This window comes from Lutra lutra, chromosome 8 (assembly GCF_902655055.1).
Source record: "Lutra lutra chromosome 8, mLutLut1.2, whole genome shotgun sequence".
NCBI classification, from domain to species: domain Eukaryota; kingdom Metazoa; phylum Chordata; class Mammalia; order Carnivora; family Mustelidae; genus Lutra; species Lutra lutra.
Genome location: NC_062285.1, coordinates 105,202,695 through 105,216,004, shown reverse-complemented (window position 1 = coordinate 105,216,004; position 13,310 = coordinate 105,202,695). Strand labels below are relative to the sequence as shown.

The window sequence follows — 13,310 nt, the reverse complement described above, 5'->3', positions numbered from 1 at the left end:
CATAATTGCTTCACTATCTTATGACTTTTATGATTTTTAACTTTCTGGCAATAAAGCCAAAATCACAGGGTTGGATCTCAGCGGGTTGGATTTAACTTGTTAAATCCAAGTGCCAACCTGAACCAGACTACTGTGATGAGTGGCTCGGTTTCTAGATTCCAAAGCTGTTTCTTGAATTCCCTTTCCCCCAACTTTTCGTAAATACCTTTCACTTTTTATATTAAAAACAACACTTAACACTGTTAGATAAAAGGAAAATGAAAATCATGAACAGAATTGTTCATGTAAAATGGAAAAACAGTGTCTTTAAAATTGTGAGAACCAAAGTAAATCTGGACTACAATTTAGTCATACAACTGTAATTTTCTGCAGTTAATGGACAGTAGCACGAAATAATTAGAGCATATATCAGTGAGAATAAGTAATTATTCAGGTACAAAAATGTGATTGGAAGCTTACTTCATTTATTATGAGAAAGTTTACACCTGGTTGTAGTCATCTAGAGATATTTTATAAGCTAGACATCTGTTTTATGAGGCTTCCTATATCATGATCAAAGGATATAGTCACTCAACTTCAAACTAAAAATTCCTATTCCCAAGTAGATATCAAAGAGGAAAGGCTCAAGAGTTTCAAAATGCAGTTGTATAATTATTTCCCATTAAAAACTTGCAGAGACATTCAGTAAGTAGAATGGTGGTGAGAAAAAGAAGAGAGAAGTAGATTTGGATAGAGGGAAAAGGCCAGATTGAATAGGGAGGTAAAAACAAAGTAAAAGAACACAGAAAAGATTGGCCAAGAAGAAAGAATGGGAGATCTCTTGCTCATTGCTCACTTACCACATCCCAGGCTCTCTGCTGGGCACTTAATACTCTATCCTACTTAATCTGTAAGACAAGGGGTAGATAATGGTAAAACACTTTCTAGATCAACAGACTGAATTTTAGAGAGCTTAAGTAGTGTGTCCAAGTTCTCTGATCTGGTAAATGGACTTGTCAGAATTGAAACCCAGGAGTGTTTGATTTTCAGACAGGACTTTTTCCTAAAACCAGGGTCACTGACAATGAGTAACACAAAGATTGGCATGAGGAAGGAAAAGGAGACCACACTATATACCATGAAAGCCGGAGCAGGGGCTACCCATTTCACTTTGTTTAGTACTTACACAGTTCTAGAAATGTAGTGCTATATAGTAAATATCCACATAATATTTTTGAATGAGTTGGGCTACAAAAGTCATAGATAGGGAGAGAAGACATGGAAGAAGAAAGAAGGAAATAGAAGAGAGAGAAAGAAGAGAGCAAGTAAGGGGGTGAAGAGAAAAATGTGATTCTTTTTGGTCAGTCTATCTACTCTGTTAGAGTCTAGAGCCAAGCCTGTCGGCCTATTGCCAAGTCTAAAACTCTGTTCATATTCAAAGAATTTTCGAAAGAGGAGAACTAGATGGCTTACATTTTCTTTATTTTTTTTTCTTAAACATTTTCTTAACTCAGGCAAAAATATTTGCCAACTTTTCAGAAACCCAGGTAAGTATGATCTTGGAATATCATACCACTTGATAGTTATCAGGTGAAGGTGAGCAGTATGAACTCTGGACAGGTAACTATAGTGAAGGATGACTGGGTCATATTCTGATACCCAACAGGCTAACCACTAACCATTCAGCTAATAAAAAACCTTTCCATTAATAAGTATTTGTTTTAGTCCCACTGTGCACCCCAACTGCAAGGAATTTATAAAGTAAAACATTTCAACAAAATTTAAAAATTCAATGAAACAGCTCATTACTTTGCTCAATAATTAGAAACATTATGATCAAGTGATTTTTTTCAAACATGTTGGACTTAATATTGATACTAGTGCACTCAAAGAGAAGAACTACTTATAAAAATAACAAAATTTAAAAACTCAATATTATCCTTATGTGGTTTTTGAATAATATCCACAGTGGGGCTAAATTGATCTCAGTATCCACGAATCTAATTCTGACTAACATACTTGGTTAAGTTATATATTTTTCTTTCCAAAAGGAAAGCAGAGCTCAGCTCAAATACCTTTTATTCCTTTTTTTACAACCACATAATAATTTTAGAGCACTAATAAGATTCGATTGCAGTACAGCAATCAACAAACCTGTTCTAAAACCTCACTGAGTTACATAGGTCATAGAAAATCTCAGATTGAGAGGGCTCCCAGGTAATGGGCTTGGCTGAATTTCTCTGAGGGCTTGGGCCTCTATTTCATCTCCCTGGTGGCCCCAAAGGGATCACACTTGACACAATCCTAGAAATCCTGAAGGAGGCTGTTGACAATCCCTTGGGCTTATAATCACCCAAGGGATGGTCAGGACCCCAGAAATGGCTGGAAAAGGAGTTGCTTTAGGAATTCAGAGAAGTTAGAGTTGTTTGCCTTTCTGATATTGGCCTGTTGAAACATTTGCACAGAAAAACGCTAGGCAGGCATAGCATAATCAAATAGAATTGATTATTATGTAGTTTAAATGCACTAAGGATATTGAACTTCCCTTTTTAAATCACAGAAAAATTCTGGGCTGAACTGTTAAAACTGGGGAAAAAACAATGTGAAGAGTACTCTAAAAATGTGAGTCATTTAAAAAATGGATTTAATATCAGCCTTTGTGAATTATATTTGATGTTCCACCCATCATACTCCGATATCTGTAGAGAAACAATGAACGGTCTGTGATACGCAGTCATAATCGAGGGGAAAGTGCTATTTGATTTCTGTTTAATAGCTACATAACCTATGTAGAAAACACAAAATGATTGTGGAAAAATACAAAGAATAAGATGATTTTTCACTGTCCTTTTAAAGAAGTAGATGTGTGCGTGTCTGGCATTTTGGAAGCTTTCTGGAAGCAGATAGTGGGCGTGTGTGTGTGTCCAGGGAATTATCTATAGACACAGCGCGCAAATCTTTCTCTTTTCTTTCAAATAAGACCCAGAAGACCTGTGTGCTTTTTAATGAGGTTATGCTATCAATCCCTGAACCCTATTTTGCCAGCTGTCAGCAGCTGGAGGCCCACATCATCGTGTGCAGAGACATTCTTTCAATAGGTTATTATGTGGGGAGCAACTGGCGAGTACAGCTTGTGGTATTAGAAATGCTAATGTTTTCCTTACCTCTTCCTTCTCGGCACTCTGCAGATCGCGCCATTCCTCAGTTACGTGACCGAAATCCACTGTGTTCATGGGGACTTTAAATTCCCCAATGATGTCATGCTTAGAGAAACGGTCAAAGTCATACACGGCCATCACCAGGGTCTTGCCACCCAATTCTGAGTAGGGTACCTAAATAAAAAGGGAGGAGGATAAGAATCTGGTCACAAAAATGCTGAAAATGTGTGACTTGTTCATAGTGTTTAATTTTGATACTTAATTGGATAAACAAAAGTGGGATAATTGTACTTTTTAAAAAATGAATTTGTTTGAATAACTACTTGCAGCTAAATTGGGAGACAATGGGGACTCAACCATAGTCATCACTTTATCCTAAAGTTCTAGAAGCTATTGTATTATTGATAATGAGTCTTACTATTAGTCATGCTATAATCACCTTAAGGTTTAATAGTGTTGGCACACAGTAGGCACTTAAATATTCATCTTTTGAATGATTAGAATGATCTGGTGGGAATTTGTTTGATAGAAGAATAAACCAGGCTAATTGCACTTGACTGTGTAAGTTTTACTTGTAGAACATTTTGTTATTGTTATCAGTTATCTTGTCAGGGTATAGTTATTTGAGGTAGAACACTTGTTTCAAAAAATCTGTTAACTCTTTCAAGCCATTTGGATGGAACAACTGAATGGAGCAGTGATTTATGAAAAGATCTGCTAGAAGTCAGAAGGGATTGAAATGAAATTCACAAGTTGCCTTACCTACTCCCTAAAATAATTTACTGATTGACAGGAACTGACTAGAAAATGGATGTTTTGAATATCAGAGATGCATTATCATATAGATCTTGAAGTTCATTCTTAGGTATGACACTTTTTAGGATGAGTTGTGGCAAAAGGCCAAGAACTGATGAATTCTCCAGCTGCTCAGATGAATCTGGGACAGATGCTATGGGTTGGGATTTTATTAGTGACATTTTTAATATTCAGGGAGAGTAGTGCCATCTAAGTAAGCTACACTTCAGTAACTGGGTAGAAATGCCTAATTAAGAAATTGTTTAGACTTGTATTGAAGTTTTGATCAATTTTTATTTATCAGTGTAAATGATTGTCTTTGCTCCATCAAACATTTCTCTACGAATTCTGTATATTAAGGGAAGGGGAAGGAAGCATATTTGACTGTATATGTTTAAGAATTTACAGTTTTTCAGGAGGTTTTTTTGTCATTTGTCATCTATTTGGAATCTGATTAAAATACTTTGATTAAAAAAGAGGAACAATACATTTTTCATTTTGGGAGGAAAAAAAAAAAAACCCTTCCCAATAGCTGAATTTCAAAGGAAGAGATGAATTTTAGAATAGGGATAACCTCCAGAAATTTCATCTTATTTCCAAAATCACTCTGGATTTTAAAAAAAATTTTATTAGTTTTTTTTTGTGTGTGTGATTCTTTTGAAATAACATTAGTTGAAAAAACCTGGACTTGGGGTTAGGTAGGCCAGGGCCTGGGTTTTCCCACTTTCCAGCTGAAGGGCCTGGGGCAAGTTAACCAACTTCACACTTTTCATTTACCAAATAGTGATGATAATAGGGTCCACTTCATAGGGTTGTTTGAGGCTGAGTGAAGGAAAACATGTGAGGCATTTAGCACAGGGCTGACATAGTAGGCCTTCTGTATTTGTTTCTTGAATGATTAGTTCCTTTAGCTGGGAGTTTGGAGGAAAAGAAGTAGCATTTAGGTTGGGGATGTCAAGTTCATGTCAAGCAGATTTGAACTCAATTTATTTTTAAAGATTTTATTTATTTATTTGACAGACAGAGATCACAAGTAGGCAGAGAGGCAGGCAGAAAGAGAGAGGGGGTAAGCAGGTTCCCTGCTGAGCAGAGAGCCTGATGCAGGGCTCGATCCCAGAACCCTGGGATCACGACCTGAGCCGAAGGCAGAGGCTTTAACCCACTGAGCCACCCAGGCACCCCTTGAACTCAGTTTTAAAGCCTATCATCTTAAAACTGTTGTGCTTCTATTCGAACAACTTGTCCATTGGCATTTCAGGATGCATAATCTATAACATCCACTGGCGAAATTAACCATTCTCAAAACAGCATCATGGTTCTTAAGTGTATCAAAATATAATATACTTCGTATCGATTTATGGTTTGATTAACATTCCTGAAATAAAATGCAACCTGACAAAATTTTATAGACAATTTAAAAATTTTAATAATTAAACATGCCTCATCAAATTTTAGGAACACATTTTTAAAATTAACATACAGGTAACTCAAAATAAAGGCCCCCCCCCCCCCGTATTTCAAATAATTTAAGATTCTGCTTCCTAAATCGTTGTTAGAAACTCCTGACCTAAATTAAGATTAAAATATAGTCAAATAGTATGACTGTGATTACCATTTGCAGAATTTTATTTTATTTTCATTTTGTTTTGTGGTGGTTTGGCCATAGTGATTAGTTCTTCATAAGCTGAGTAGTTTCAGAATGTTTTCATTGAGACTCTAAACAAACTCTCTGGGCATAGAAAAGTGTAGTTTTTTAAGAGAAGATTACTGACAAGACATTGGAGACTTTTTTTGTCTTAAAACCTCAAATTTCAGAGTGAAGGGAAAGACACTGCTCTTTTGTGAAATTGGAAACAGGGCTTGAGAAAATGACTCATGCCCTCAGTTTCATCCATTTATTTCCTACGCAGTATTTGCCAACATGAGGCACATGCTGTCGCGAAGGCTGGCTGATAGATGAGGGGTTCTGAATCCGCCTGCTGGCATATTCACAGACCTTTCATTTTTCAGAAATGTATTATTTTAAGTAATGCATTTACATTTTTTTTCACATATTAAAGAGAGCTATGAAAGTGCTGTTTTTGTGCATGACTTCGAGGCAAGAGCTATGGGACTGTATATATGCAGAGATGCCCGAGGCTCACTGAGCACGTTTTCCTGTCCAGTCATTATCATTTGGCCAGAATCTCCCTTGGTTATTGTTTGTCACCTGAGGTGTCTCAATAAGATGAAGACCATTAGGGAAGAGATGACCATTGAGGGGGAAAAAGGCTAGAAATGCTGAAAAACAAGGGATTCCTATTCTTTTTATTGATAGTTAAGAATGGTTTCGGTGTGCTCAGATTGGCTGTGTATACACAGAATTTCACAACGAGAGTAAAGCCAATTGCTACCATTTAAACAGTGGAACACAGTTTACTTGGTTCTGTGATAGTGATTTATTTTCAGGAACTTCGAGACTTAGAGAAAGAATGATTTCATTCTTGCTTGGGCTCTATTTTAGAGAGGGGGACATGTGCAAGTCTATTGGCTTACCTAGTCGACCTCCCTTTTGAGACGTGAATGACAGTCTTGTTATCTCCCAGGCTATATTCTGTTCTGAAATGGCTGAGCTAAATCCTACTCTGACCACATCTAAATGCAATATAGAATCCTCATCGGACTGAAGTTAAGAATTTTAAATATTCTGAATAGACTCTTCTGTGAGCCTCTGATCAAGGGGCTATGTGCACATCTATGTATGTGTCAGGATGAGATTGGTCTTGAAAACCACAGAGAAGTCATTAGTAGGTACAGAAAGAAAGAAAGAAAAGAAAGAAAGAAAGAAAGAAAGAAAGAAAGAAAGAAAGAAAGAAAGAAAGAAAGAAATACCTTGAAAGTAAATTGCTCATTGAAGACAGGATTAAGGGTCTTTCGGTGGACTTTTGTCTCAAATTTCTTCTTTTTATCGGGCAGCAGAAACACTTTGACATAGGGATCAGATGTGCCCCCCATGTCTAAGGCAGGCAGCTCAGCAGCTTGGATAATCCCTACCAGCAGCTGAAATGAGAAACAGAATAGAGCAAACACAAGCATTGGTGGACATTTTGGACAAGATTGACTTGTTTGCAATGTTGCGTATTATGATCTCTCGCTTTCTCTTCCTCTTTGCTTTTAATAAACTATTTCTCTTATCAATCTAAACACAGAAGGCAAATGAAACAAGCCATATAGACTTCAGAAACCAATTATGACAGATACAGGCTCTGGGAAGCCTGGTTTTAAGCACAAAAGAGGCTTTTAAAAGGTTGCTGATTACAGTTAAATATGGAATTTATATTTGCAAAAGAGCTGCAATCAAATAACTTTCCAGTTGTTAAAGGCCCTCGTGCATTATTTTCCTTTCGAGGGCATGATTTGTAAGTGGAAATAAATTGTTAAACAATAACAAGTCTGTGATTATAAAGTAGGAAATGTTTATTCTGCGCTCAAAGCTTCAGACCAGCAAAATAGGAATTTCTTGGAAATTGGGTAGCATTTTGAGATAAAAATAAGATGAGCAAGTTTCTATCACATTTGACCTTTATTTGTATGCTGCCTATTTCTTATTTTAACTTATAGTAAAATTATTATTTATTCTGAAATTAAATCTAGGGCATAGAATCAAAGAAGTATAATTTCAGCTTTACATAAATGAATGTAAAATTACAGATACGGTTTGTTATGCTAAGTGACTTCGTTTCTGATTTTTTTTTTTCAAATACTGAGATTTTTCCATGTCTGTTTTCTCAGTGATACATTCCTGTTTTAGGACTGTGAGTGTAGGCTGGCATTGTTACTGTTTTGGGGAAGAAAATAAAACATGTGAGTGGACTCTTCCAGATGCTCTGTCATCAGATGTTTTGTATCAACAGACTGGTTTAGATTCACATGGGAAACAAAAGTAGACTCTTAATCAAGGTTATACAAGATATATACGTGTCAGTAAATGCAGTTACATTACAGCTTTTCACATCAGGCTGAAACATTTGAGTCTGTGCCTTTTTAGCCAGATAGAGTAGAAATGCTATTACTTCCTTAAAAAAAAAAAAAAAAAAGTCACATTCATTTTCTATAAAACTGACCCATCATGTTTGTAAAGAGAGCATTTTGGCTAGTTCAGTTTTTAACCAGGACCAATGCTCTGAATGACTGATGTTTCCATTTTATTTATTTATTTATTTATTTATTTATTTTTTAAAGATTTTATTTATTTGACAGAGAGATCACAAGCAGGCAGAGAGAGAGGAGGAAGCAGGCTCCCCGCTGAGCGGAGAGCCCGATGCGGGGCGCTATCCCAGGACTCTGAGATCATCACCTGAGCCGAAGGCAGCGGCTTAACCCACTGAGCCACCCAGGCGCCCCTGATGTTTCCATTTTAATGCTTAGTATATTAGTGAGTGTCAGTAAGAGCGCTGGATTGCAGGTGTACAAAATACAGATGGTACAAGAATAGCTAACATAGGCCTCATATTATAAAGACATGATTAGTAAAGCAAACAGTCTGTTGATTTGCCAAGTTGGTATTTGGAATTTGCCTTTAGATAGCAATGTGAATAAGCAAGATTCTATTTTCTCCTTCTCACTTTTTGAAATGAATGTGCTTTTGGGCAGAGAATGCACTAGTGCTATGACCTAAACTCCTTAAACCTAGATAATATATATTTTAAGATTTTTGGATATTTTGTTGATAAGGTGTGTCATTGCTTCTAACCCTCTTCCCCCTCTTTTGCTTGAGCTTTCCCCCCATGCCATGACCGCTTCTCATTTAGAGCACTTTAGGGTTGACATTCAGTTTCTGTAAGCAAACATGTATATTTGATTACAGCTTCATGTATAAAATTCCTCAGGCTGTATCTTTTCATGATTCAGAAGAATCAGTTCATAGATTAGCCGAGAACACTTGGAAAGATCGATGCATATGAACTAAAAAATATTTCATCAGCTAGATCTTCTAGATCTTCAGAATGAAATACCTTCTTAAAAATTTGGTGTTTGCTAGAAGGAGAACAGCAAAAGCACTTAGTATATTTGAGTAAAAAAAAAAATCAGTGGTATTTTCTTAAAGATGCTTTATAAAATGATACTTAAAGTATTCCAGCTAACTTAGAAGTTTCAAAATTATGACTAACCAGGATGATATACCACTAGATTTCTACTGGATAATATGAAAGTAGAATAAAATAGTAAAAAAAAATATATACTGGATATGTATATAAAGTCATGTTAAGTTTCTGGAAAAAATGTTACATATTAATGTTAACCCTCATCTTCGTCAGAATATGTAACTATTAGGAAGTTTTGCTCTTGACCAACTCCTGATTGTCAAATTTTGGTAGCTGGGATAGAAGTGATCTCAAATGCCCTATTTAATTAACTATAAATGGTATATTTATAAATGTGTATAAATCCGTACCTATAAACTTGTATCTGTAACCAAAATGCAGCTTTCTAGAATGTATTATAAAATAACTAGTCAGGGCTGAAATGAAGCTGATCAAATAAATTTTTTTAGTATGATAGAGCTTATCAGTACGTTCTTCATGAGGAACCCTCTGGAAATTCAAAAAGTGAAGACATTATTTAAATTGTTGATTTCTAAATAACACCCAGAATTCTTGCAACTACATAGAACTCTCACAGTGTTACTGACTTTGGACTTTAGTTGTCAGAGCTGAGTATTGGTGTTTTATGTATTGTTCATTTCTCATCAACATCATTATTTCAACAGCAATGAAATAATTAACACAAGCTGTATTAGAAGTAAATGTATTAACATGTATCACTTTTTCCTCATCCAAAAAGGTGAAACAAAATAGTTAAATTCACTTTGCCAGACAAGGACATTGTCCTAAAGATTCTTAAGAGCCCCATCTCTTATTCAGCTGATACCACTAATTCTTCTTTTTTAAAATTTATTTAAAGATTTTATCTATTGGAGAGAGCACGCACAAGCGTGTGGCGAGTGTACGCACAAGCCCATGTCATGAATGTGGGTGGGGGAAGGGCCCAAGAGGCAGAAGAGAGAGAATCCTCAAGCAGACTCCTGCCTTGGAGCACTGAACCCAATGTTGGCAGATCCCAGGACTCTGAGATCATGATCTGAGCCAAAATCGAGAGTCAGACACTCAAATGAATGAGCTACTCAGGTGCCCCTCCACTAATTCTTACCTAGCTTTTTCATTTGACAAATCAGAAGGTAAAGGGACATGGTCAATTTCATGTGTCCTTAGAAGGGTTTTTTTTTTTTTTTAATTATGATTATAATTTTTTTTAATGTAGAGATTTTAAACATTTTCCTTTGAACTACCTCTATAATGCAGTTAATAAAAGGTAGTAATATTATCATCCATCTAGGTGGCACATCTAAGTTTTTTTGAGAATTGAAAGCAGGAGTGTTTTGTTACTGCCTTGAGTTCCTTAACAGTTTTGGGGCAGCAATCACAGGCACTAGAAATCAAGTTGCTGGTCTTTCTCCTCCCCTGGGTGCTAGGAATTTTACCTAGTATCATGATAAGGCATTCCTGCCTTTGAAATTCATGGGAGGCAGGCAGTTTTTCATCTTTGATTCCTTATCAAACAGGTTTTGTTTTAAAGCTTTGGTTGAATGGTGGTTCACCTCAACAAGATCGAATTCCATGAATTCCAAGGGAGATTGCCATAGCTCAGGCTGATGGGCTGATGAGAGCTGTCAGAATCGGACTGCTCCTTGCAAGTTCATTTGTATTCTGCCTGCCTGCTGTAAGTGCCATAAGTAGATGTAATCGGTTGAATACTGTGAATTCTAATTATCAGAAGTTAAATTAGCAAGTAGGGGACTGCCTGCACTCCGAAATGATTTCATCAATAGCTTTGATAATTGCATTTTCCCCTCTGAGCAAACGGAATGTTTTAAGAAGTATCTTGCTTCAATTTCTACTTGGTAATTTCAGAAAACGTCATGGAATTAGAAGTCCTTTCCCACCCCCTTCAGACCTGGTTATTCTGGAAATCATAATCCAGTGAATATTGAAGTTTTCCCAGTTTCTCCTCTTCTTTGGGTTCTTCTTTTTCTTCCCCATCAGTCAATCCAGTTTCGGCATCATCGTCCTTTAGAGCCTAGGAGCAGGGAAATGAATTATATGTGAATTCAGGTGAATTCGTTGAAACTCGTATCAACCTGGGCCTGTGGTTATACTTCCAAGCTGTTAGAAGCAAGCACTAAGATGCTGGAAATCCATTTGTCTGACACACATTCACATTTGCTGCTTATACATTTTTAAAATTCCACTTGTGCACGGAATTTTCTTCCCCAGTCAGCAAGCAATATGGAAGCGATGGAAAAGCCCCTCGGAATGTGGCAAGCAAAAAATGTCAAGTTGGTGCAGAGAAAATGTTGACTTGGTTTCATGTTTGGCTTTGGTAAGACTGCTTCTTTCAGAAGTATGATAAACATGCTATTAACCAGGCCAGATTTCACATTCATGTAGTTTAAAGAGATCTAAGCTCAGCATTGTGTAAAACATCATCGTTACATGCAGTGGAGAACTTAGATGAAATGCGTGGCCTTTTCTTGCTTTGTTTCCTATGAGAAAGATAGCTGAGTACGTGATTCTCAAAGAATTTTAACTTCCTGTGTTTTACATAGACATTTATAATGGTTATGGAAAAAGTGGAAAAAACATGCCACCAGCAAATGCATGTTCAGAGGAAAATCTACCCCACTTCTAGTTGAAGTTTACCATTTTATTTTTATAACAGCTCCACAGAAAGCTAGGCTGAATTAAATTGATTTATGGGTCTATTTGAGATAAAAAAAATAAAAGCAGTTACGTTTGCAATTTTGTCAAACTGGAATCATTAAGATTTATTTTGTATCAATGAACAAAAATCTTGGTTCTGAACTCTCAACTCAGTTTGGGCCAACAGAATATTCTTTATGATCTAAAACTTAAGTGTAATATGAAATGAAATACTAGAAAGCTCATTATTTCATCAAATATACTCAATGTTCCTCTTTTTTGAAAATGAAAATAGATAATGTATTTCCCCATGAAGTACAAAAACTTTGCTGAAAAAAAATTAAAGGCTATAAAGATTATAAATATTAGGTAAGGTTTGTTTCTAGGGATATACATTCTTATTGCTTCAGAGAATTAGGAAAAATAATTTTTAAAACTAGGTGTAGTTATTCAAAATTAAAAATGATAAAATTACATTTCCCTGACTGCTAGTGAGGTGGAAAAATTTGAAAATCTTTATAATAACCGATTGTATTTATTTGTCTGGGAACTGCTGGTATATATCCTTTGCTAAGTTTTCTGTTACTATGTTTGGGTCTTATTGATTTCTAGACACTCTTCGTATTTTAGTGGTCTCAACTTTCTGTTATATATTATAAATCTTCTTCCCTGGTTTTTGGTTATGGCATTTTTGTTGCTTTTTGCACGTGTGTGTGTGTGTGACTATAGAATCCCACAGAAGTCAAGAAAATGCAGTGTGGTAGACTGCTTTATATCTGTGATAAAAGAATTTTAACTCTTGTCAGAAAGTTAAATCTGAAAATCAGTCAAATGCTGAAGTATAACCAGATTTCAGAAAGGCAAGAGTTGTCAGATTACAGTGCCATCACCCAGCCTCTTCCCATCTTCCAGATTATGTGGTCTTTCTTGTTTGGTTAGAGAAAGCTCTACTGTTCACTCGTTCATTTACACGTAGACTCTTTCTGGTGCTTCAAAATGGTACTGAAATGGACAGGATTTCCCAGTTAGGCTCTACTCTGCTAACTCCGGTTTGATCCCCCCCCCAAAAACTGAGACTTGGTGGCATTATATCAATAGAACTCATTTGGGTGGGAAGAGCATATAAACAGAGTTGAGCTGTAGTTGGAGGTGCCTCCCTTGCTGTGCTTCTTGAAAATATTCAGGAGCCTACAATGAGTTCGGAAAATCAAAAATTACCATCATTACATCTGTGTAGGAAAATTTATACTGAAATGTTTTCCTGAAGAGTAAAATGTTGGTTTCCTGATAACCCAAGGCAGGAAACAATTTAATTACTTAAAAATTTAATCTTTTAACTTGCGTGGGGGGATAGGTCATTACAGGGAACAAGCTAGTAAAGTGACCAGAAAAGACAACTGAGTTTAATTAGAGGAGCTGAGGCAGTGAAGTCACCTTGCCCTTTCAAAACCTCAGCTGTCTGTTAGTCTTTAACACTCCCATAGATGTGCTTAGAAAATTACAGCCTTGGTAAATTGCCTCCCTGTAAGATTTTAAGTTTTTAAAAATAATAGCAAGCTATGTAGTACATAATTCCATCTGAAAACTCTATATGTTATTCTATCATAATTACAAAAAAAATTCATGGATTAAAACCCTT

At 36.1% G+C, this 13,310-nt stretch overlaps 1 protein-coding gene and 1 long non-coding RNA gene across 3 annotated transcripts in view; one reads left to right on the top strand and one right to left on the bottom strand.

The window, feature by feature from the left end:
* Positions 1 to 13,310, bottom strand: part of SYT1 (synaptotagmin 1) — a 550,018-nt gene that overhangs the window by 138,484 nt on the left and 398,224 nt on the right. Inside the window, exons 5-7 of one of the 2 annotated variants that reach the window (XM_047742887.1) lie at positions 10,926 to 11,039; positions 6,804 to 6,971; positions 3,144 to 3,311 (exon numbers count right to left, since the gene is read on the bottom strand). In XM_047742887.1, coding sequence (XP_047598843.1) covers positions 3,144 to 3,311; positions 6,804 to 6,971; positions 10,926 to 11,039 — 450 coding nt within the window. Of the gene's footprint in view, positions 1 to 3,143; positions 3,312 to 6,803; positions 6,972 to 10,925; positions 11,049 to 13,310 lie in introns of both variants that reach the window. The other variant, XM_047742886.1, reaches the window with a different exon arrangement.
* The window catches only part of LOC125107613 (uncharacterized), a 357,800-nt gene that overhangs the window by 90,519 nt on the left and 253,971 nt on the right, over positions 1 to 13,310 (top strand). The window lies entirely within an intron of this gene.